Source organism: Ranitomeya variabilis, chromosome 1, assembly GCF_051348905.1.
Source record: "Ranitomeya variabilis isolate aRanVar5 chromosome 1, aRanVar5.hap1, whole genome shotgun sequence".
Lineage (NCBI taxonomy): Eukaryota > Metazoa > Chordata > Amphibia > Anura > Dendrobatidae > Ranitomeya > Ranitomeya variabilis.
This window is the reverse complement of record NC_135232.1, coordinates 638,007,671-638,033,577: the sequence shown is the minus strand read 5'-3', so window position 1 is coordinate 638,033,577 and position 25,907 is coordinate 638,007,671. Positions and strand designations below refer to the sequence as shown.

The 25,907-nt window shown below is 43.5% G+C and overlaps 1 protein-coding gene across 1 annotated transcript in view; it reads right to left on the bottom strand.

Annotated features, from left to right (window-relative positions):
* Window positions 1-1,513: 1,513 nt before the first annotated feature.
* The window catches only part of COCH (cochlin), a 126,301-nt gene continuing 101,907 nt past the window's right edge, over window positions 1,514-25,907 (bottom strand). The window contains exons 8-12 of the mRNA XM_077260936.1: window positions 22,704-22,851; window positions 21,003-21,106; window positions 18,590-18,816; window positions 13,285-13,801; window positions 1,514-2,641 (exon numbers count right to left, since the gene is read on the bottom strand). Of these exons, the coding sequence (XP_077117051.1) occupies window positions 2,466-2,641; window positions 13,285-13,801; window positions 18,590-18,816; window positions 21,003-21,106; window positions 22,704-22,851 (1,172 nt within the window). The 3' untranslated portion in view covers window positions 1,514-2,465. The remainder of the gene's footprint in view (window positions 2,642-13,284; window positions 13,802-18,589; window positions 18,817-21,002; window positions 21,107-22,703; window positions 22,852-25,907) is intronic.

Genomic DNA, 25,907 nt, shown 5'->3' with positions numbered 1-25,907 from the left:
CCGCAACAAAATGCAACATGTTGCGTTCTGCGCAGTTTGGTGCAGCATCAAAATGATGCAGGTGGAGGCATCCGCATACATTAGCATGGCCTGCGTACCCAATGTTAAAGATAGGACGCATGCCGACGTAGGCGGAGCTGAATGGAAGAGGTGCATCAGTGGGCAGGGCTTAACGGAGGAACTACGCAGCTCTCCGCAGCTCTGCCATATGCTAGTGTGAAACCAGCCTAAGGAAATCCGGACTGATGCAAACGATGTAAAAATGGAAACATCCTCTACTTTTAAAACATCTCGATTTATTCAGTATGAGCAGAAATCTCCATACTTACACGCCTTGTCTGCTATCAGTGAGTTCATTAATGGTTGTCTGAGGAACATTCTGCCACGATGAATGCACTTGGGCAAATCCTCCAAGATCCACTGCTGGCAGCTACCTTTGCAATTGCCGACTTCCCAGATGTGCTCAATGGGTGCCAAGGCCAGAGTCGCTGCAGGTCATGTTAGCACGTTTATACCATGCATGCTGCTCATTGTAACTAGCAATGGGCGAACGTGCTCAGATAAGGTGTTATCTGAGCATGCTTGGGTGCTAACAGAGTGTCTTCGGTGTGCTGAAATAATACGTTGGAGTCCCCGCGGCTCGTGGGTATTCAACAGCTGCAACACATGCAGGGATTGCTGGTTTGTTAGGAAATCTATACATGTGTGCTGGCTGTCGAACAGCCGGGAGACGTGCAGCAGAGGGGACTCGAACATATTATTTGAGCCATGCTTGGCATAGGTGGTCTTCCTTTATTGGATGCTGCCCTTCCCGTGGTTGTTCCTTCCCGGAGAAAGGCCTGGCTATTCATTGCTTGCGTTGAGAAACACGTGATGGTGTCTCCGCAGCTTACTTTACATGCGTTTGCAAATTTCCCATAAGGGATGGGGGCAGTGTTCTGGATCACTGCGTTGAGAAACACATGATGGTGTCTCCGCAGTGTTGGATGTTTTGGTCTCCCCGAGGTCATTCATCTGTTCCTTCATAGCCTTTCACCAGGCACTGCTCCTAATAGCCAGTTTCCTACTCCACACTGATGAGGGGCAAAAACCCCGAAACAGCTGTTTGTGGATGGATACCATGCTTGGCATAGGTGGTCTTCCTTTATTGGATGCTGCCCTTCCCGTGGTTGTTCCTTCCCGGAGAAAGGCCTGGCTATTCATTGCTTGCGTTGAGAAACACGTGATGGTGTCTCCGCAGCTTACTTTACATGCGTTTGCATATTTCCCATAAGGGATGGGGGCAGTGTTCTGGATCATTGCGTTGAGAAACACATGATGGTGTCTCCGCAGTGTTGGATGTTTTGGTCTCCCCGAGGTCATTCATCTGTTCCTTCATAGCCTTTCACCAGGCACTGCTCCTAATAGCCAGTTTCCTACTCCACACTGATGAGGGGCAAAAACCCCGAAACAGCTGTTTGTGGATGGATACCATGCTTGGCATAGGTGGTCTTCCTTTATTGGATGCTGCCCTTCCCATGGTTGTTCCTTCCCGGAGAAAGGCCTGGCTATTCATTGCTTGCGTTGAGAAACACGTGATGGTGTCTCCGCAGCTTACTTTACATGCGTTTGCATATTTCCCATAAGGGATGGGGGCAGTGTTCTGGATCACTGCGTTGAGAAACACATGATGGTGTCTCCGCAGTGTTGGATGTTTTGGTCTCCCCGAGGTCATTCATCTGTTCCTTCATATTATTTGAGCACACCGAAGACACCCGAGCATGGTCAATGTGATGCTGAGCTGTTATCTCCTCTGAAAAGAAGGATTTCTGTGCATGGAGCTCATACTCAATGAATCTAGATGTTTTGAAAATTTTGTTTCCATTTTTTTTAATTATTTCCGGATTTAACATGTCTATCCATCCTGTGATTTTTACAATTTATGATTTTTTCACTGTTGAGGCATAAATATGTATATGCATATACCGCCGCATAGCAACACTAACCGGCCACGTCAATACACTGGAGACAGAAACTGTGTAGTACACAATAGTGCATTCAATAAACCTACCCTCTATAATGTGTGTGCAGGTATATATGGCGGGAGGCTGATCAGATAATTGGTGTATAATCTGTATTCACATGGCCAGATTCCTGTACATTGTGTCCGAACCAGGATCTCAGCCGATCAGAGCAGAAGTAAGTGAACCTTTCCTATGGGAACGATGTCCCTGCTTCTCACACGTATGGTAATGGTTGTGTGAATACTACCTAAGCAAGAACAGTGAGTGGATTGTGTCAATCTACCTTTTATTGTGTAGTTGCCGTCATATATGCAAAGGTCTTAATGAAAGCCTAGAAAGATAGTTAACATTTTACAAATGATGCCAGCTTTCCTGATATCTCTACATATCACCTTTTCCGCTAAAATGTGTAAAGCTGCCTTTTTAACAATTCTCTCTAGGGAGATGTTTGGCCTCGTAATTTCACTTCTGTGAATCCAGATAATCCCTACAGATCCCACGAATAATGCTGGAATAGATTTGCTCCAGGCCGGGGAATTCTCTGGTGAAGAAGGTGTGGGAATTCTTGGGCTCTGATGCCATATCCTTCAGGTCTTCTAAAGGCGCCCATGCAACTCCCACAGAATACACTGTTACTCCTGTAGGAACATAGAAAGAGAAGACAATATGCAGGTTAGAAACAATACTAGTGTATACAATGTGGCAGATGATCAGTGAACGCAGCTTCCTTTTTAATAAGAAGCAACTCTACTTAATGGTGAGGGTCTTCCAGATCAGATTTTCTGGCTGATCATCAACATGAGCTTTCAGAGTTGCATAGATTGGAAAAAAAGATTTAGGTCCATCAAGTTCAACTTTTGTGACTCTGCATAAACGTAGCACTATGGTGTTGCTCCCCTTTCAGTCAAAAAATTTAAAATATTTCTCTTCATGTCTCTGTTTTTTATGAAAATTGTTACAATAAAGTGATAAATATATTACATCATTTGCTTTATTATCCATTTTTTCTTTTGGTTACTTCTGTATTTATGGATGAGCTCCTTTTTTGACCGAACCTACTTATTTGGGTTTGTTGGCACAACTATTAGAAAATGGAATAAACGCAAAATGACTGTCAATCTTCCTCAGTCTGGGGCTCCATGCAAGTTCTCACCTTGTGCGTAAGGATGATTCTGAGAAAGGTCAGCAATCAGTCCAGAACTACACAGGAGGATCTGGTCAATGACGGGAAGAGAGCTGGGACCACAGTCTCAAACATTACTGTTAGTAACACTATGCTCATGCCAGCATATGTCCAGGCCTGTTTGAAGTTCACCAATGACCATCTGGATGATCCAGAGGAGGCTTGGGAGAAGGTCATGTGGTCAGACGAGACCAAAAGAGAACTTTTTGGTATCAACTCCACTTGCCGGGTTTGGAGGAAGAAGGATGATTACAACCCTAAGAGCACAATCCCAACTGTGAAGCAGAGTGGGGGAAACATCATACTTTGGGGGTGCTTTTCTGCCAGGGAGGGGGGGACAGGATGACTGCTCCATATTGAAGGGAGGATGGATGGGGTCCTGTATGGCGAAATTTTGGCCAACAATCTCCTTCCCTCAGTTAGAGCATTAAAAATGGATCGTGGTTGGGTCTTCTAGTGTGAGAATGAGAACTAAGAAGTGGCTCCATAAGAAGCATTTCAAGGTCCTGGTGTGGTCTAGCCAGTCTCTAAACCTAACACAATAGAAAATCTTTTCAGGCAGCTGGAACTCGATTACCCAGCAACAGCCCCGAAACCTGAATGAATCAGGAGAAGATCTGTATGGAGCAGTGGGCCAAAATCCCTGCTGCAGTGCAGTGTGTGCAAACTTGGTCAAGAACTACAGGGAACGTCTAACCTCTGTAATTATAAACAAAGATTTCTCTACCAAATATTAAGTTCTGTTTTTCTATTGTATCAAACACGTATTTTCCCAACTGTATAAATAAGATCTTAACTTTTGCAACCTCTGCTCATATGAGAGGTCTCCAGCCCTTGTAATAATCTAGTTGCCGCCTTTGAAGTGACACAGATTTCAAATATCCTTTTTAAAATTTGGAGCCAAAAACTGGATTCCATATTCTAGATGTGGCCTTATGACAGTAAGTTCCCCATTTTCTTTTATTTCTGTGACATTAATCAGCTTCTCCTCTTTACTGCACCCTAAGTTGACTTGCTATTTAGGGTCTGGAACAGCTGCTTTTCGTTCTTCCAGGAAAAATGTATTGTCAACTATTTATGATTGCAGGTTCCGACTACATGATCCCCAGCAATTATAAGAACGGGTGTCCCCATGTGAATGTGTGGCACCCCAGGAGTTCGAGTACCACAGTAGTGCTGCCTTCCTCTTGGGGAGGGTAGTGCTAGGCCTGGAGACAAGTGAGATTCCCTTTGGCAGGTTATCACACACACAACACCTTCTAAATCCAGGCCAGGAGGGGGAGCTCAAAACCCTGTTTTAGGGCAGCTTCCCTGGATAAAGATCCTGGTTTGGAGGAGGAGTCAGTTCCGTTTGTACAGACAGTCTGTGAGCGAGGACAGACAGGAAAGGAGCAGAGGAGAGATTCAGGGCTCAAGGAGGCTGAGAATAGGCCTCCGAGGAATCAGTGCGCAGAGACCGGTTATCGGGAGCCCGAGGCTAGAGTGGAACTACAGGACACTCCACAGAACCGGAGGGCATAATATCATACAGACATTGCCCATACTACGCCTGTGGCACAGCAGCATCCTGGAGCCTGGAGTCACCGTGTAGAGACCCCAGAGAGTACGGCTCAAGCTGCCTGCCATACAGGTACCTGTCCCAGGACAGGAGAAAGAACCAAAGGAATTAGGACCTTGTTTGGAACACTTCAGGCAGCAAGGGACTTTAGCAAGTGCAGAGTAAAAGGCTACTAACCTGACTTGCCAAGGGGATTCCGCTTGTTTCCAGGCTGCCTGGACTCCTATGTATCTGTTGCCGGTGGCCTGCCAACTACAGTAAACCAGGTAAAGACTTACAACTTGTGTCCTTTACTCGTTTCCCGGCAACCCTCATCACCACCATACACCTTAGGACCCCTGGGGACCCCGCTTCACCTGTGGGAAGTGTACCATCAGTGCTGCAATAACATCCCCCAGAGGACCCCTTTAATGCAGCATCGGTCCCACTATTGACCAAACACCACAGTTGGCATCACAACAGACTTATTTACTGTTACAGAACCCCCCAGCACCCAGAATATGTTATGCAGCTATTTGCATATATAATAGGTTCCATGTGAGATATATGTCCCTAATGCATCAGCCACAGGCTGCGCCCCTGGGCAGAGGAGACAAGATATCCCCCTTCTGACCTCCCCCACCTTTGTAATTCCCACAGTAAATATCAGCAGGCTCCGGCCACCTGCGGCTATTGTAATGTATGTCTGGCCTGCCGCTTTTGAATGGGCCTGCCCTCTGTATCTGTTGTGATATACACTCACCGGCCACTTTATTAGGTACACCATGCTAGTAACGGGTTGGACCCCCTTTTGCCTTCAGAACTGCCTCAATTCTTCGTGGCATAGATTCAACAAGGTGCTGGAAGCATTCCTCAGAGATTTTGGTCCATATTGACATGATGGCATCACACAGTTGCCGCAGATTTGTCGGCTGCACATCCCAAAGATGCTCCATACAAGGCAGGATGGATCCATGCTTTCATGTTGTTTACGCCAAATTCTGACCCTACCATCCGAATGTCGCAGCAGAAATCGAGACTCATCAGACCAAGCAACGTTTTTCCAATCTTCTACTGTCCAATTTCGATGAGCTTGTACAAATTGTAGCCTCAGTTTCCTGTTCTTAGCTGAAAGGAGTGGTACCCGGTGTGGTCTTCTGCTGCTGTAGCCCATCTGCCTCAAAGTTCGACGCACTGTGCGTTCAGAGATGCTCTTAGGACTACCTTGGTTGTAACGGGTGGCGATTTGAGTCACTGTTGCCTTTCTATCAGCTCGAACCAGTCTGCCCATTCTCCTCTGACCTCTGGCATCAACAAGGCATTTCCGCCCACAGAACTGCCGCTCACTGGATTTTTTTTCTTTTTCGGACCATGCTCTGTAAACCCTAGAGATGGTTGTGCGTGAAAATCCCAGTAGATCAGCAGTTTCTGAAATACTCAGACCAGCCCTTCTGGCACCAACAACCATGCCACGTTCAAAGGCACTCAAATCACCTTTCTTCCCCATACTGATGCTCGGTTTGAACTGCAGGAGATTGTCTTGACCATGTCTACATGCCTAAATGCACTGAGTTGCCGCCATGTGATTGGCTGATTAGAAATTAAGTGTTAACAAGAAGTTGGACAGGTGTACCTAATAAAGTGGCCAGTGAGTGTATATTCTGTGTTCTGTGAATAAAGTGTTGTGAGACTGGAAATACGTGGAGAAGCAGTCAGCTTTTATATGCTCTCATGTTATCAAGGAATTCCAGCCAGCGTCCTTCATTCAGACTCCAGCCAAAGCAAAGTGGACCTCCTGAAACATGGGGTGGTACTGAAAGAGGTACCCCAGCTTGGTAGACCCCGTTACATTTACAATATCCCTTTAAAGACCGTTTCCCTTTAATTGGGCACAGACCGGGTCGCATCCACCGTAACATCGCCTTTAAGAAGCAACCGGACCCGGTGCCGAGTACTCCAGGCCCTGGTAGGGGGACTCAAATGTATGTGCCTGTGTGACCCCAGCACCGTACACAATCAATGCTTCCATGAATCCATAAAAATGAGTGGGGGCTCTCGGACATCTGCTATTCTCATATGTGTGAAGGAAAAGTCCATTCACAGTTTGAGCTGCGCTAAACGAAATGAAGATCCTTGATCCAATATATAATGAACTGGTTTTTATTCCACAACATACAGTACAGACCAAAAGTTTGGACACACCTTCTCATTTAAAGATTTTTCCGTATTTTCATGACTATGAAAATTGTACATTCACACTGAAGGCATCAAAACTGTGAATTAACGCATGTGGAATTATATACTTAACAAAAGAGTGTGAAACAACTGAAATTATGTCTTATATTCTAGGTTCTTCAAAGTAGCCACCTTTTGCTTTGATGACTGCTTTGCACATTCTTGGCATTCTCTTGATGAGCTTCAAGAGGTAGTCACCGGGAATGGTCTTCCAACAATCTTGAAGGCGTTCCCAGAGAGGCTTAGCACTTGTTGGCCCTTTTGCCTTCACTCTGCAGTCCAGCTCACCCCACACCATCTCGATTGGGTTCAGGTCTGGTGACTGTGGAGGCCAGTTCATCTGGCGTAGCACCCCATCACTCTCCTCCTTGGTCAAATAGCCCTTACACAGTCTGGAGATGTGTTTGGAGTCATTATCCTGTTGAAAAATAAATGATGGTGCAACTAAACGCAAACTGGATGGAATAGCATGCCGCTGCAAGATGCTGTGGTAGCCATGCTGGTTCAGTATGCCTTCAATTTTGAATAAATCCCCAACAGTGTCACCAGAAAAGCACCCCCACACCATCACACCTCCTCCTCCGTGCTTTACGTGGGAACCAGGCATGTAGAGTCCATCCGTTCACCTTTTCTGCGTCGCACACGGTGGTTGGAACCAAAGATCTCAAATTTGGACTCATCAGACCAAAGCACAGATTTCCACTGGTCTAATGTCCATTCCTTGTGTTCTTTAGCCCAAACAAGTCTCTTCTGCTTGTCGCCTGTCCTTAGCAGTGGTTTCCTAGCAGCTATTTTACCATGAAGGCCTGCTGCACAAAGTCTCCTCTTAACAGTTGTTGAAGAGATGTGTCTGCTGCTAGAACTCTGTGTGGCATTGACCTGGTCTCTAATTTGAGCTGCTGTTAACCTGCGATTTCTGAGGCTGGTGACTCGGATAAACTTATCCTCAGAAGCAGAGGTGACTCTTGGTCTTCCTTTCCTGGGGCGGTCATCATATGAGCCAGTTTCTTAGTAGCACTTGATGGTTTTTGCCACTGCACTTGGGGACACTTTCAAAGTTTTCCCAATTTTTTGGACTGACCTTCATTTCTTAAAGTAATGATGGCCACTCGTTTTTCTTTACATAACTGCTTTTTTCTTGCCATAATACAAATTCTAACAGTCTATTCAGTAGGACTATCAGCTGTGTATCCACCAGACTTCTGCTCAACACAACTGATGGTCTCAACCCCATTTATAAGGCAAGAAATCCCACTTATTAAACCAGAGAGGGCACACCTGTGAAGTGAAGACCATTCCTGGTGACTACCTCTTGAAGCTCATCAAGAGAATGCCAAGAGTGTGCAAAGCAGTCAAAGCAAAAAGTGGCTACTTTGAAGAACCTAAAATATAAGACATATTTTCAGTTGTTTCACACTTTTTAGTTAAGTATATAATTCCACATGTGTTAATTCATAGTTTTGATGCCTTCAGTGTGAAGGTACAATTTTCATAGTCATGAAAATACAGAAAACTCTTTAAATGAGGTGTGTCCAAACTTTTGGTCTGTACTGAATTTCCATACCGGACTAGCCTCTTTCTCTAGTGTAAAAAACGAACCGTACAGTGCACACAGGGGCAAGGGGGAGTTTAAAGGGATATTCCCATCTCCAAGATGCTATCTCAATATGTAGTAGATGCACGGTAATAATAATATTATCAAATACCTTCAATTAGAAATGTGGTATATTTTTTCTGATTCGCTATGTCTTTCCTCAAGTGCAGGCATTGCAAGACCTTAGGTATCAATGGTTATGACCACTGATATAGTGATAGGTAATTTGCTAGTTGCTAGTGGTCATAACCATGGATACCTAGGGTCCTGCAATGTCTGCACATGAGGAAAAAGACAAAGCGAATCAGAAAAACTATACTACATTTCTAATTGGAGGAACCGTAATTTGCTAATATTATTATTGCACCTATAACATTGGGATAGGTCTTGGATAAGGGAATACCACTTTAAATATTAAGGATAAATTCTCCTTCCTTTTTAAACCTGAATCCTTTTTATGTATGCATGTATGTGTGCGTATATGTATATATACATACATACACAAACATTAAAAAGTGGTTAGGATTTAAAAAGAAAAGATTATATATGTGTATATGTGTATATATGTATATGTGTGTGTGTATGTGTATAATATATATATTACACAGGTGCTTCTCACTAAATTAGAATATCATCAAAAAGTTAATTTATTTCAGCTCTTCAATACAATAAGTGAAACTCATATATTATATAGTCATTACAAACAGAGTGATCTATTTCACGTGTTTATTTCTGTTAATGTTGATTATTATGGCTTACAGCTAATGAAAACCCAAAAGTCATTATCTCAGTAAATTAGAATAATTAATAAAAAAAACACCTGCAAAGGCTTCCTAAGCGTTTAAAAAGGTCCCTTAGTCTTTTTAAGTAGGCTCCACAATCATGGGGAAGACTCCTGACTTGACTGATGTCCAGAAGGCAGTCATTAGAAATAAAACTAAAAAGGGGCGCACCAATCTATAATATCAAAATAACTACCAAGGGGTGCAATACTTAGTCTACATGTAGCACATGAACATATGGGAAGAGAAAGGAGTAGACTAAAAAACGTATGCACAACCCAAAAGAATTGCAAAGACAATGACTAATTACAATAAGCAAAAGCACCTTTATTCAACACCTCAAAAGACATTTAAAAACATTTAAAAACAAATATACAAATACCTATGCCCACCATGTCCCATGATAGATAAGAGTCCCATAAATGGGGAAATGATGATATCCCACCCTGGGTCCACCTGATCACATGTGTAATCCAGAAAAGATGTGCCTATATAGGCCACAGCGGACTGAGCCACCCTATGTCAATCTGCACTGCTGTAAGCCATGAAGTAATAAAGAAATAGGAACTGACATGCAATGCATCATCCCAAGATAAAGATATGACATGCAATGTAACTGCTGCAAATACAACCTGTCCAACGTCAATTCAGGTCTGTAAAAGTGCAGCAATGTCCAAAGGCACAAGGCACCACAGGGATAAAGTCCATATGAAATCAAGGAGCGTAACGGTCCCAAAAATGGCACCAAGGTGGGAAGGAGGGATAAGGTGGCACCTTCAGCATCACTTCCCCTGACGAAGCTGCAGAGGCAGCGATACGCGTGGGGTGCGCTCCCACCTTATCCCTCCTTCCCACCTTGGTGCCATTTTTGGGACCGTTGCGCTCCTTGATTTCATATGGACTTTATCCCTGTGGTGCCTTGTGCCTTTGGACATTGCTGCACTTTTACAGACCTGAATTGACGTTGGACAGGTTGTATTTGCAGCAGTTACATTGCATGTCATATCTTTATCTTGGGATGATGCATTGCATGTCAGTTCCTATTTCTTTATTACTTCATGGCTTACAGCAGTGCAGATTGACATAGGGTGGCTCAGTCCGCTGTGGCCTATATAGGCACATCTTTTCTGGATTACACATGTGATCAGGTGGACCCAGGGTGGGATATCATCATTTCCCCATTTATGGGACTCTTATCTATCATGGGACATGGTGGGCATAGGTATTTGTATATTTGTTTTTAAATGTTTTTAAATGTCTTTTGAGGTGTTGAATAAAGGTGCTTTTGCTTATTGTAATTAGTCATTGTCTTTACAATTCTTTTGGGTTGTGCATACGTTTTTTAGTCTACTCCTTTCTCTTCCCATATGTTCAGAAGGCAGTCATTAACACACTCCACAATGAGGGTAAGCCACAAATGGTCATTGCTAAAGAAGCTGGCTGTTCGGAGTGCTGTATCAAAGCTTATTAATGGAAAAAGTGATATATATGTAGTGATCTTCCTATATATAATATATATATATATACCGTATATATATATATTATACATACATATAGTATATGTGTGTGCGTGCATGTATTATTTAATATTTTTTACATATAGTCCCTTTTTATCATATATCCAAATCTTAATTCTCAAACAGTCCCTGTGGAATAGCCTATGAATTCAGTTAAATTGATTTGTTAATCCTATTAATAGATTTAACGTGTTTGCCTATATGTTTGTTTCTTTTATTGATGGTACTTGCACTTTATTCCATTATACCCTAGATATGCCAGTAGTTTATTCCCTTTTTACCCCTTGATGCCACTACTTGTTGTTCCCCTTCTCATAATGACTGTAGCTCTTATCCCCCCCTTTTTTCAACTAGTTATTATTTTACCATTTTTTTTTAAAGCACTATTTATTTTTTCAATTTCCTGTTCACATTTTTTTTCCGGTATGCATCCTTTTACAATCTTTCTTTTGCTCATTTTTTTTACAATCCCCTCTTTCTCCAATTTACTTACTTTTTCCCCACAAAAGTACACTTTTCCTCATATTATTGCTTTTCTCTCTCCTTCTGTATTCTACCTGCTGATCGCGGAGCTCATGTACTTGCTCTTTCCTTCACACTATAAGTTTGATATAATTCTTTACCAGTTTTCCTTATCCTTCACCTCTCCACTCCCTTCCCTTCTGCCTTTGCGGTTCTCTCCCTTATCTAAGTGAAATTATCCCAACTATTACGTGGCTCTACTAGATTATTCCCCTTTTTGTTTTTTTCAACTTTCCCCTGCTTTTCTACAATTGTGTTCTTGCCATCTTTTTTTCACCATTTTTTTTTACATTTTCTCTCTGGATGTCCTCACTGTGATGACACTGCATTTTATCTTAATTAACCACACATCTATTTTCAGTAAGCCAGGAGGAATAGACTGTTATCTATAAGTTGACTTTTGAATTTGTGCTTGTTCTTTGGTTGGTCAAGAAAAGACAGACTTTTGTTCGTATAAGCCTATAATATTGACTTTTAAGTTGCCGTTTGTTGTAACATATTGTGCTGTTACCCTTCATCTCTGTCATCCAGGATATTTGAACAATAATGTTTGCTGATATGTTGATTACACATTATCCCGGCCAGCCAGTTTGTTGGCTTGCAAAACAGAGGAGGAGAAACTATACAAATAGATTAAATAATCAAACAATGCGAATTAATCTCATCAACCCTTCCCCTTTACCCATGAATGATGGCTTGAGGAATAGTTTTGAACTTTACAAGGGGATATATGCCTCTGTAACAGGACACACTGACAGCCAAAGAACCAGAGACTCTTTACAAGACCTCATGGCTCCATCACAAGGGACACAGATTTGTCATTTTACAAGATGCCTGCTTAGGGCACCATGGCCCCGGCTGAAAGAATACAGATCTGCCCCATTGATGATCAGTGAACCCATGCATACATTTGGGGTAGTCAGGATTTGGACCCACTGGTCACTTGAGACCCATGGATACGTTTGTGAAAGCCAGGAATGGGACCCACTGGTCACCTGGCTCCATGGAGATGTTCGGATGAAGCCAGGTTGTGACCCTCTGGTTACCTGGCCTTGTATCTCAATGGACTGTCAGCTTCCTAAGCTTGTCGTTACTTCCTCTCTGTGCGTGGGACAGGAGGGGATTGTTGGCCCTGGAAGCTCTGAAGTTGCAGCTGCTCTAATCCCGGTGAGCCAGTGGAAGAGTGAGTCTCTCTATAATGTGTACCATCATGGATACTTGCTGGGACTGTTCTATGTTATTGTTTGCTGGTGCCTCAATAAATTATTGCCACACTGTTTTATCATCATCCTGTGTTTTCTGAGTAGTATTATGCCCACGGGAAAGGAGGGCGGGCATTCAGTGGGATGATCCCTGGTCCATGAGGTCTCGAGACAACTCCCACCTGGACTTAACTAAAGTTAACTCATTAAGTGTCAAATATTTGATTGCTAATATCTCCACTGTTGAGAGATGAAATTAAAACAAAATTAAAACTTTTCATTCCATTCTGCAGCCATTATTACATGCTGTGTCCAGTTCAGAATAAAAAATGTGGTATGCAAAAATGACTCGCTGTTCATGTGCTTTGGCTTTTGAGGTTCATTTAAAAGCTTCAGGCTTTCTAAAGTTGCTAAGAGTTTAAAAGAAGTAACATGTACACTATTCTGACATGTTCCACTGGGAAGGAGCTCAATAAACATTAAAAAAAACACTAATGAATGGAGCAAAAAAAAAAAAAAAAAAAAACTATAGTAAAAAAGTACTTCTGGTTGACAAAACTCAAGAGAAAATGAGTGATTGCCAAAGCATATTATGCTTTGGACATTTTTGACCACCGGAAAAAGATTGCGTGTGAACATACCCTTACATTATTTTTTGGACACTGCCTATAGAAAAGCACATTGCATTACCACATTGAAAACCAGTTACCTGATCTTTGTGCTGTGATGGCTGGACCCCTGACGTCATCGTACGACTGCCCATCTGTTATAATAACCAAGAAGTTTTTGTTGTGTCCATCCTTGGTCGGCTGGAATACGTTACGAACAGCAAAATTGATGGCATCCCCAGTGGCAGTGCCTCCGCTCATGTATCGGATATTGTAAATTGCTTTTAGAACGTCATCCTTGTTGGGGTAATCGTTCAGACTGAACTCTAAGCGTTGATCGTAGGTGAACTGGATTGCAGCTACTTTTGCCCCCACGTCAGAGACTTCAAATGAACGCACAATGTTACTCATGAATTCCAACATGAGACGGAAGTTTTGGTCGCCAACGCTACTAGAGCCATCAATCAGGAAAGCTATGTTGACGGAGTTGTAACAGGTCTTGCTGCAGAAAAGCTGCTCATGTGTGCACAACTTCTGGGCCAGAGGCTTTGCAAACTTTGCAGTGCCAAACCAGTTTTGCATGTGGAAGGAGAAAAAACTGTTGTTCTTGCAGACAGCCTGCAAAAAATAATGCAACGGGATTTAATAGTTAAACAAGATCCCAGATTTTTAAATAACAGTTGCAGAACCGTGAAAAGCAACATGCAATCACAGCCCTTCTGTGGATTTACCCTTTTTTATGTAGGGGGCATACTGTAGTGATTTTATTTTTATATAGGTGGCATATTGTATGAATTTTTTATTCAGGGTCAAGCTTGTGAAGCATATTTTGTACATATTTCTTATTTATAGAGAATATATTGGTGACATTTGATATTCAGGGGCACATTGAAAAAAGATACCCAAAACTGTGATCCCAAATAATAATATGATTCACAAAGGCACATTATAGAGTATATTTTTTATACATAGGCACAATAAGAGGCATACATTTTTTTTTATTCAGGATATACTATTTATGACATTGGCATGCAGAAGATATACAGTTGTGTGAAAAAGTGTTTGCCCCCTCCTGATTTCCTTTTTGTTTGCATGTTTGTGACACTTAAATGTTTCAGATCACCAAACAAATTTAAATATTAGACAAAGATAACTCTAGAAAACACAAAATGCAGTTTTTAAATGAAGGTCTTCATTATTAAGGAAAAAAGAAATCTAAACCTACAGGGACCTGTGTGAAAAAGTGATTGTCCCCTCCTTAAAACATAAGTTAATGTGGTTTATCCAATCTTTGGGAAGCGGAGTTCAAATACCCTAGCCATACATAGGCCTGATTACTGCTACACCTGTTCTCAATCAAGAAAGCACTTAAATAGGACCTGCCTGACAAAGTGAAGTAGACAAAAAGATCCTCAAACGCTAGATATCATTCCGCAATCTAAAGAAATTGTGGAACAAATGTATCAGTTTGGAAAAGGTAATAAAGTCACTACTAGTGCTTTGGGACTCCAGTGAAACACAGTGAGAGCTATTAACCACAAATGACGAAAACATGGAACTGTGGTGAACCTTCACAGAAGAGGCTGGCCAACCAAAATTACCTCAAGAGCGCAGCGATGACTCATCTAAGAGGTCACAAAAGACCCCACAACAACATTCAAGGAACTGCAGGTCTCAATTGCCTCAGTTAATGTCAGTGTTCATGACTCCACTATAAGAAAGAGACTGGGCAAAAATGGCCTGCATGGCAGAGATCCAAGACAAAAACTGCTGCTGAGCAATAAGAGCATAAAGACTCGTCCCCAAGAAAACATGCCAGAAAACATCTTGATGATCCCCAAGACTTTTGGGAAAATACTCTGTGGACGGACAAGACAAAAGTTGAACTTTTTAGAAGGTGTATATCCCATTATATCTGGCTTAGGAGTAACACAGCATTTCAGAAAAGAGACATTATACCAACAGTAAAATACGGTGGTCGAAGTGTGATGGTCTGGGGCTGTTTTGCTGCTTCAGGACCTAGGAGACTTGCTGTGGTAAATGGAACCATTAATTCTGCTGTCTACAAAAAAATCCTGAAGGAGAATGTCCGGCCATCTGTTCGTGACAATGCGGGTTATGCAGCAGGACAATGATCCAAAACACACCAGAAAGTCCACCTCTGCATGGCTTAATAAAAAAAATTGGGACTTTGGCGTGGCCTAGTCAAAGCCCTGACCTTAATCCGAGTGAGATACTGTGGCATGACCTTAAAAGGTGGTTCATGCTCAGAAATCCTCCAATGTGTCTAAATTACAACAATTCTGCAAAGATGAGTGGCCAAAATTCCTCCAGAGCGTTGTAAAAGACTCATTGCCAGTTATCGCAAACAATTTATTGCAGTTTTTGCTGTTAAGGCTGGCCCAACCTAATATTAGGTTTAGAGGTCAATCACTTTTTCACACAGGGCCGTATAGGTTTGGATTTCTTTTTACCTTAGTAATAATATGGCCTTCATTTTAAAACTGCATTGTGTTTACTTGTGTTATCTTTGTCTAATATTTACATTTGTTTGGAGATCTGAAACATTTAAGTGTGACAAACATGCAAAAGATAGGAAATCGGGAAGGGGCAAACACTTTTTCACACAACTGTATATGCTGTTTAACTTGTGTCTAGGAGAAGTATTTGTAAGCCAAAACAATAGTGGGTGAAAAATGCATATTATGCTTTTCCTCCAATTGTTTAACTCCTGGTTTTGGCTTACAAATACTGACCAAATACTGAATGTAGCCAAAAAGAGCAACTCCAATCAGAGAAGATTTTGCCTGTCAGATGTCACTGAAAATCATTGTTTATTCTGTCACGGACACCCTGACTGTTTACTATTAGTAATGTAGTTAAAAGTATGGTCTGCATAGTGCTGATTGGTGATACCATTCTGGTTTATGACACTGCAACTCTCAGCATGCCCTTTCTATTATTAGGGTATGTGCACACGTCAGGATTTCTTGCAGAAATTTTCCTGACAAAAACCGGACATTTCTGCCAGAAAACCGCATGCGTTTTTTTCGCGTTTTTTCATGCGTTTTTGACACGTTTTTTGTGCGTTTTTTTCCAAATGCATAGAATTGCGGGAAAAACACGGAAAATCCGCAAAATTAATGAACATGCTGCTTTTTTTTTACAGCGATGCATTTTTTTCACACCATGTGCACAAAACATGCAGAATGCATTCTAAATAATAGGATGCATAATGTATGCAACCAATCAGCGGCGTGGGATTTCCGTGACCGACAGACAGACAGACAAATAGACGGAAGTGACCCTTAGATGATTATATATGTATAGATAGGTGAAGAAACGCGTAGGGAGGCGTCACATACATTTGGTGGGGGGTGTCCAGAGTAGAGCTTACTTGGGCCTGTCCTTGTGAGGACAGGAGTCTGATACTGGGGCAGGACAGGGTAATAGGTTCCTGTCCCCTTCATTACTCTACTGTGTGGACCCTCCCTGGGATCATCCGATTCACCGTTCTGGAGATCCCTTGTCCATAATTGGTGAGATCAAGCCAGTTTTTTATCTTGAGCACAGTTTTCGGCGTGAGCACTTATTTGTTTGTTATGGTTTGTTTCAAATTTTAATACTATTTAGTAAAGGTTATGTTTTAACTAATGGGGATTTACTCTTCCTGCTGATATCTGTGTATATGTATAGATAGTCAAATCTAACATTTTGACTGAGGGCCAAACTCACTTGCAAAAACTAACTAGTTCTTTCTATTTCTGGGCTGATTTCCCATAACCATAGTAATAACAACGCTGGAATCTGAAGATGTATTTTTCCTGTTAAATTCAGGTGGTCCCTATCTTCTTTAGGTGGTCTTCCCAGACTTTTGCACGAAGCAATTATCCAACCAAGGGATTATATTACAGAAGGATTATTTCTATATACTGATGATGAGCACCATGTCTGTATATTGCCTATTTCCGGTCCACAATACCAGGTGCATCCTCTAGTCACACATGGGGGAAGGGGGAATGGATCCCGGTTTCTAATCCTATATAACCCCTTTAAGTATCTATCTCGTATCACCATTACAGGAGTAAATCATTATTATAAGTTTCTACTTCTTTAAAGGGGTTTTCCATTTACAAGTTTCTTCGCCTATAGGCTTGCACTTGCTAAAAAAATAAAATCAGTGTTACTCCCAATTCCCTACTCCAGCACTGACTATAGAGAAAGTTTGTTGTATACAAACCCCTGTAGGCATCTGTACCGGATTACCAGTGGCGTAACTACAAAGTTATGGGCCCCGGTGCGAACTTCCAAATGGGCCCCCCCCCACCCTACCCCCGCGACGCCCCCCCCCTTCCCCCGCGACCCCCCACCCCCTTCCCCTAGATAAGCCTCGGACTGTTGCAGGAATCTCCTGCACTGCAACATGGTGTTGGGTGCCAGCACAGCCCGCACAGTGGTATATCCAGCACAGCCCGCACAGTGGTATATCCAGCACAGCCCGCACAGTGGTATATACAGCACAGCCCACACAGTGGTATATACAGCACAGCCGGCACAGTGGTATATACAGCACAGCCCGCACAGGGGTATATAGAGCACAGCCCGCACAGGGGTATATACAGCACAGCCCGCACAGGGGTATATACAGCACAGCCAGCACAGGGGTATATACAGCACAGCCCGCACAGGGGTATATAGAGCACAGCCCGCACAGGGGTATATAGAGCACAGCCAGCACAGGGGTATATAGAGCACAGCCAGCACAGGGGTATATAGAGCACAGCCCGCACAGGGGTATATAGAGCACAGCCCGCACAGGGGTATATACAGCACAGCCCGCACAGTGGTATATACAGCACAGCCGGCACAGGGGTACATACAGCACAGCCAGCACAGGGGTATATACAGCACAGCCAGCACAGGGGTATATAGAGCACAGCCCTCATCTCATCTCCCCCCCCCCCCCCCCCGATAATGGCTTCACAGTCCGGTTAAAAAGAAAAAAAAAACTCCTCACCTTTCCTTTTGCCCGCGCTGCTCCTGGCGGCTGAAGTCTGCCCAGGACACTGCAGGTGCGCGATGATATGACGTCATCGTGCACCCGCAGTGTACTGTCAGAGGCAGAGCGGGGAATGATGGGAGAGGGAGCGTCAGGTGACGCTCTCCTACATCATTGCATTGAACTATACCGGTGTCATAGACGCCGGTATAGTTAAATGCGGCGGCGGCGGGGGGGAGGAACAGTGCAGCGGCCCACTACTGGCATCGGCTCTTCTGGCATTTGCCAGAAGTGCCCGATAGCCAGCCCGGCCCTGCTCTGACCTGCCGGCCCGGGGCCCCTGACCTGCGGGGCCCGGTCGCAATGGCGACCGCTGCGACCGCGGTCGTTACGCCCCTGCGGATTACCTTATCTATAAATGCCACGTCCTGCACCATTCCAAGCTCTTCTGGAGCTGGGGGAGCCACAGACACAATGAAGACATTAATGCCATATTCACGGGCTATCATGCCCGCCTCTTCGATGTTGTCAGAGGGCCAACCATCTATAAACACAACCATGACTTTTGGGATTCCTTTCCGTACTCCATTTGCATTGGTGAAGAAGCTTTGGGCAGTGTGTTTCACTGCTTTTCCTTTAAAAAAAAAAAAAATAGAAATGAAAATTCATCAGAAAATAATATTTTTCATTATCAAATTACACAGAATAATTTTAGAACTTAAGTCAACCTGTAGATAATTAAAGGGAATCTGTCACCAAGTTTTTCTACCCCACCTTAGAGCAGTATAATGTAAAGGTAGAGACCTAGATTCCAGCGATGTGTAAATTACTGGGCTGTTTTGATAAAATCCCTGTTTTATCTGCTGCTGCTGATATAGCAGTTCTCTGAATGAGCTCTGTGTAACCCTGCCTCCACCACTGACTGGCAGCTTTCTGTGTACACTGTTCATAGGCAGAAAGCTGCCAATTAGTGGTGGGGCAGGGTTGTACTGAGCTCATGCATACGTACAACTGCATAACAGCAGGGTTACTAGTCCTCTAGTGATCTTCTGCTAATAAATCAGTCATTTTATAAAAACTACAGCAAGCAGCCTAGTAAGTAGCACATCGTTGGAATTGGGGTCTTTCACCATACAACATGCTGCTCTCAGATTAAGTAGTCATAGAATGGTAGAGTTGGAAGGGACCTCCAGGGTCATCGTGTCCAACCCCCTGCTCAAAGCAGGATTCACTAAATCATCCCAGATAGATGTCTGTCCAGCCTCTGTTTGAAGACTTCTATTGAAGGAGAACTCACCACCTCTCGAGGCCGCCTGTTCCACTCATTGATCACCCTCACTGTCAAAAAGTTTTTTCTAATATCTAATCTGCGTCTTCTTCCTTTCAGTTTCATCCCTTTGCTTCTAGTCTTTCCTTGAGCAAATGAGAATAAAGATGATCCTTCTACAATGTGACAGCCCTTGAGATATTTGTAGACAGCTATTAAGTCTCCTCTCAATCTTCTTTTTTGCAAGCTAAACATTCCCAGATCCTGTAACCGTTCCTCATAGGACATGGTTTGCAGACCGGTCACCACCATTCTAGTAACTCTTCTCTGAACTTGCTCCAGTTTGTTGATGTCTTTTTTAAAATATGGTGCCCAAAACTGGACACAGTGTTCCAGGTGAGGTCTGGCCAAAGAGGAGTAGAGGGCAATAATGACTTCACGTGATCTAGACTGTATGCTTCTGTTAACATATCCCAGAATTGCATTTGCCTTTTTTTGCTGCTGCATCACACTGTTTACTCATGTTCAGTCTGTGATCTATTAGTATACCCAAGTCTTTTTCACTGGTGAAAGATTTCTATTTAAAGAAAACAGCATAGGTATCATTATACTCATGGAGGGAATTTAATTGAAAAAATGGTGTCATGGAAAAATAGTACACTTGCCCATAACAACCAATGCAAGATCTGACTACACGAGACATGTTTGTGGTCTGTTACCGTGGCACATCAGCTATAGACACTAAATGATAGTAGATTTAATCAAGACTACATTTTTATTGCATTGAAGTAATAGGAAAATGGTTGTGAAGATGGACAAAGCTTTCAGGCTTCTTTCTATACAACAGAGGAGACGATGCTGATTAATTTTTTCCCAAAATATTCTGAATATATACATTTTATGATAAAGTGGATCAGCTAAACACTTTTTTACTAGTGATGAGCAAACGTGCTGGAGTAAGGTGTTATCTGAGCATGCTCTGGTGCTAACCGAGTGACACCAAAGACACTCGATTAGCACCAGAGCATGCTCAAATAACACCTTACCCCAGCACTTTTGCTCATCACTATTCTTTACTAATGCATCATGTGTGGCCCCCAGTATATAGCTAGCGGCTGTGTAATATTTCTCATCTGCTAACATATCATTTCTAGTGATGAGCGAGTGTACTGGTTGCTCGGGTTTTCCTGTGCACGCTCGGGTGGTCTCCGAGTATTTGTGACTGCTCGGAGATTTAGCTTTCATCGTGGCAGCTGAATGATTTACAGCTATTAGCCAGGCTGAGTACATGTGGGGGTTGCCTGGTTGCTAGGGAATCCCCACATGTAATCAAGCAGGCTAATAGCTGTAAATCATTCAGCTGCCGCAATGAAAACTAAATCTCCGAGCAGTCACAAATACTCGGAGACCACCCGAGCGTGCTCAGGAAAACCCGAGCAACGAGTGTACTCGCTCATCACTAATCATTTCCAATCATGCTCTAGGTGAAAAGAAAATCACTGAGACTAACATTTTTCCAGTTTTATGTCTTCTCCCATTTCATGCATTATTACCTATGTTGGAGTTTCCTCCTCTGAAGCTGATCTCCTTTACTGCAAACACCACATCTTTTGCAGAGGTGAAATTTTTTAGATAGAACTCAGTCTTTGGTTGCTCACTAGGTAGGATAAAGAAATCGCAGAATTACACTTTTGTGGATAAAAATATTAGGATGCACTTTTTAATCATTAATTTAGGGTTTTTCAGTTTGTCCCATTGACACTGATAGGAAGTCACTGTTGCAGCACCTCAGTTTGTTCAATGTCTTCACTCCTAAGGAAGCATAAATGTCACCAATGCTCTGCTGACTATGGAGTCAAACCTACACTGGTGGTATTAAAGGGGGTGTCTGGTCTTGCAGACTTGTAGCTTAATCAAGGTACTCTGTTAGCACAGAGTGACTGTTTATTTGTTGAAACTAAGACCCACAAATGGGTGCTTCATGGCGTAGCCAATCATTTCTATACATACACCTTCCAACCTGCTTGTTTTCCCTCTATCTCCACTCCCCTTCTTCGATTGACAACTGTGGCTTCATACAGCCAGAGAAGGGCAGAGGCAGATGGAAATCAAGCAGGTGGGTAGGTGTATGTAAATGACTGGCCCCGCCATGCTGCACCAAGCACCTGTACTTGGTTTGAACAGTCCCTTTAAGAGTGGACAACCCCTTTAAAATCAGCTAAAAAGGCCACAACAGTGTCTGACATCACGAAAGGATTTTCAGAATAAATGGGAAAAAATTTCCACAGACACTACAAAAATTTTGTAGAAATACTTACCGTACCTTAAAAGTGAGCATTGTTTCAGCTTCAAAGTAGGGATCAACTCCATATTAACCCCTACTCAACCTATGATATACTGGTCCGTCATATATGGGGTGCCTGTGTATGGAGCGGGTTTAAGAGCTGAGCCTGCACCATAACCGGCACATGCTGGCTGAGTTACATAGCCAGCATCTGTCTGTATTCGCACCAATTGAGAGAAGAGAAGATGCAATGGCTGCTGTTAACCTCTTAAATGCCACTGCATATGAGGTGCAGAATGGGAGATGGACTGGTTTGTGCATCCACAATCCGCCCCCACCCACCTGCTGTTCCAATCTGATCCAATAAGTTGCCATAGCAGTTGGGGTGCTACTGAAGGCCCCCATGGCTGCCATGTTGGAACCCCTATGGAGACCAGCTACAGGGTGAGCTTTACAGAACACCATGATTTTAGCTATATTCTACAATACTATAAGATAATATGGAGAACAAGAAGTTAGACGATTGCAAGCTCAAGTCCGCTAATGGGACACGAGATGTTTCTTGTGTGACACCTTGGTAATGAGACACCTTTTTTATAGGCCATCAGTTGAACCAGCTGATATTATTTGTCAGTAAATTACAGAATTGCTTTGTAATTACTGATAGATTCCAGCTGATGTCCTGACTTTCCATGGATTTTCTTTGTGTGCAATACTTTTTCCATGTCATTTCCCATTATTACACAAAATTTATGAACCTCTGTGGTGATTTCTTTGCCTGTGTAGATTGGATGGGTTGCTACCGACTTCTGGGGAGAATTTCATGTCAATAGCACCTTAAGATATACATTTACTTAGATAATTGATGATGTGCTCAATACTTATTTCATCCGCTGTATGTAGTAAACAAATGTTTCAGTGAAGGCTACACCCAATATATAGTTCACCTGTGATATTAATGCCATATTACCTGGCCTGTACCACTCCCATATGAGGTCCTTCTGTTCCAATCCCCAGCATAACAGCTACTTTAGCTATAAAGTTCTTCTGTAGGTTGAAGCGACGCTGTCCAATATTGCTGCTGCCATCTAAGAGGAAGGCAATTTCTGCTTTGCAGTCTGTGGGCAAAAAGGTCAAGAAAAAACAGTCAGAGTGATTCATTATGTATTAAAGGGAACCTGTCACCTGAATTTGGCGGGACCAGTTTTGGGTCATATGGTCGGGGTTTTCGGGTGTTTGATTCACCCTTTCCTTACCCGCTGACTGCATGCTGGCCGCAATATTGGATTGAAGTTCATTTTGTGTCCTCCGGAGTACACGCCGGTTGTCCACTACTAGGTTGTCCACTACTAGGACAACCCCTTCTTAAACTTAATGTTCGGTCTCGATAACTTACTAAAGCCCAAGGGCGGACATACTGCATGTGCAGCCTGTGCGGCTGCAGCGGGGCCCAGAGGTGGAGGGGGGCAATCTGGCTCCTCATTATTGCCCTCATATGCGGCGGGCAGGAAGAGATCCCTGGCCACTCCGCTGCCCACAAGAGAAAATAGCAGCGGAGCTGCAGCGATCTGTCTTGCTTCCTGCCGACGCTTCCTCTCACATAGACAGCAGTGCCACTGGATGATATCATCATTCAGCAGCCGGCTGTGCCAGAGAGAGGAAGACGACGGTGATGCTGCAGCAGAGCATGCGGAAGGGTGAGAGGTCCTGTGTCTGTGTGTACATGTGTTGTGTGTGTTCGTGCATGTGTAGAGCTGTGGGGGAATGTGCAGAGAGGTGAATGGTGCTGTGTGTGTGTAAGGGGAGGAGAGGGCAATGATGGGGAGAAGGCGATGATGGGGTGATGGAGAGGGCAATGATGGGGATGGTGGGGGAGGAGGAAATGATGGATGTGGTGGAATGGGCAATGATGGGGGTGGGGGAGGAGGAAATGATAAAGGTGGTGGAATGGGCAATGATGGGGGTGGGGAGGAGGAAATGATTGAGGTGGTGGAATGGGCAATGATGGGGGTGGTGGAAGGGGCAATAATTGGGGTGGAGGGGGAGGAAATGATGGAGGTGGTAGAATGGGAAAGGATGATAGTGGCGGAAAGGACAATGATGGTGGTGGAGGGGGAGAAGGCAATGATGGAGGTGGTGGAAAGGGCAATAATGGGGTGGAGGGGGAGGAAATGATGGAGGTGGTGGAATGGGCAAGGATGGTTGTTGTGGAAAGGACAATGATGGTGGTGGAAAGGACAATGATGGTGGTGGAAAGGGCAATGATGGGGATGGTGAGGGAGGATCAAATGATGGATATGGTGGAAAAGGCAATGATGGGGATGGTGGGGGAGGAGGAAATGATGGAGGTGGTGGAATAAGCAATGATGTGGGTGGAAGGAGGACGTATAATGAACTTAGGAAAAGGGGAGGTGTAGGAAGACATTATTATCGCTTATTATGTCTAACACAGTCCCTTAGTATAGAGTGTACGTACTAATTCTGTATAACACCATCCTTAGTTTCATAGTTTCCTCTTTTATTATGTATAACACTGTCACTTATTACGTACCATCCTCTCTAGTTATATATGATGCCCTCCTTTATTATATAGCTTCCTCTGCTGTTATGTACAGTACTGTCTTTTACATAGTGTATTCTTGTTAATTTTCTTATTCACAGCGCCCTCTTTTATTACATAGTCCCCTCTCTTTTTAGATATAAAGTGACTGCTGATGGAGAAGGCGGTGACCAGAAGACCAGTCTATCAGCTCCTCCATTAGAAAATAAGCTTTCCCATCCTCCATCAGCCATCATTACATTATACAGCTAGCAAGACAGGACGGTATGTAATAAAAAACAGGGCTCTATATAATCCAATATGTAAGGGACAGGACTGTACATAACAAGAGAGGGCACTGTGTAATAAGGGACGGAAATATACATAATAAAGGAGACTATGTAATACATATACATGTATGTGTGTGTGGCCATATACAGTATATATATATATATATATCTACTATATAATTGTCTAAGGGTCACTTCCGTCTTTCTGTCTGTCTGTCCTTCTGTCTGTCACGGATATTCATTGGTCGCGGCCTCTGTCTGTCATGGAATCCAAGTCGCTGATTGGTCGTGGCAAAACGCCCACGACCATTGCCACGACCAATCAGCGACGCGCACAGTCTGGAAGAAAATGGCCGCTCCTTACTCCCCGCACTCACTGCCCGGCGCCCGCATACACCCCTTCGGTCACCGCTCACACAGGGTTAATGCCGGCGGTAACGGACCGTGTTATGCCGCGGGTAACGCACTCCGTTACCGCTGCTATTAACCCTGTGTGACCAAGTTTTTTACTATTGACGCAGCCTATGTAGCGTCAATAGTAAAAACATCTAATGTTAAAAATAATAATAATAAAAAAAATGATTATATACTCACCTACGCCGCCTTTCCCGCTCCTCGCGATGCAAGCGGCACGTTCTGGTGGCAAGGATGGTCTGGCAGAAGGACCTGCCATGACGTCACGGTCATGTGACCGCGGCGTCATCACAAGTCCTGCGCGCAAAGGACCTGCCATGACGTCACGGTCATGTGACCGCTACACGGTCATGTGACCGCGACATCATCACAGGTCCTGCGCGACAAGGACCTGCCGTGACGTCACGGACATGTGACCGCGACACGGTCACATGACCGCGACGTCATCACACCCTGGGACCGGAAGCTGCCGCCTGCAGCCCACACAGGCGACAGAGCTACAACGCGTCTGCAGAAGGTGAGTATATGTCTCTTTTTTATTTTTTTAACCTGTGTCATACGTGGCTGGGCAATATACTACGTAGCTGGGCAATATATTACATGGGCTGGGCAATATACTACGTGGCTCTGTGCTGTGTACTACGTCACTGGGCAATATACTACGTTGCTGGGCAATATACTACGTCACTGGGCAATATACTACGTAACTGGGCAATATACTATGTGGCTCTGTGCTGTATACTATGTCACTGGGCAATATACTACGTCACTGGGCAATATACCACGTAACTGGGCAATATACTACGTGGCTGGGCAATATACTACATGGCTCTCTGCTGTATACTACGTCACTGGGCAATATACTACGTCACTGAGCAATATACTATGTGGCTCTGTGCTGTATACTACGTCACTGGGCAATATACAATGT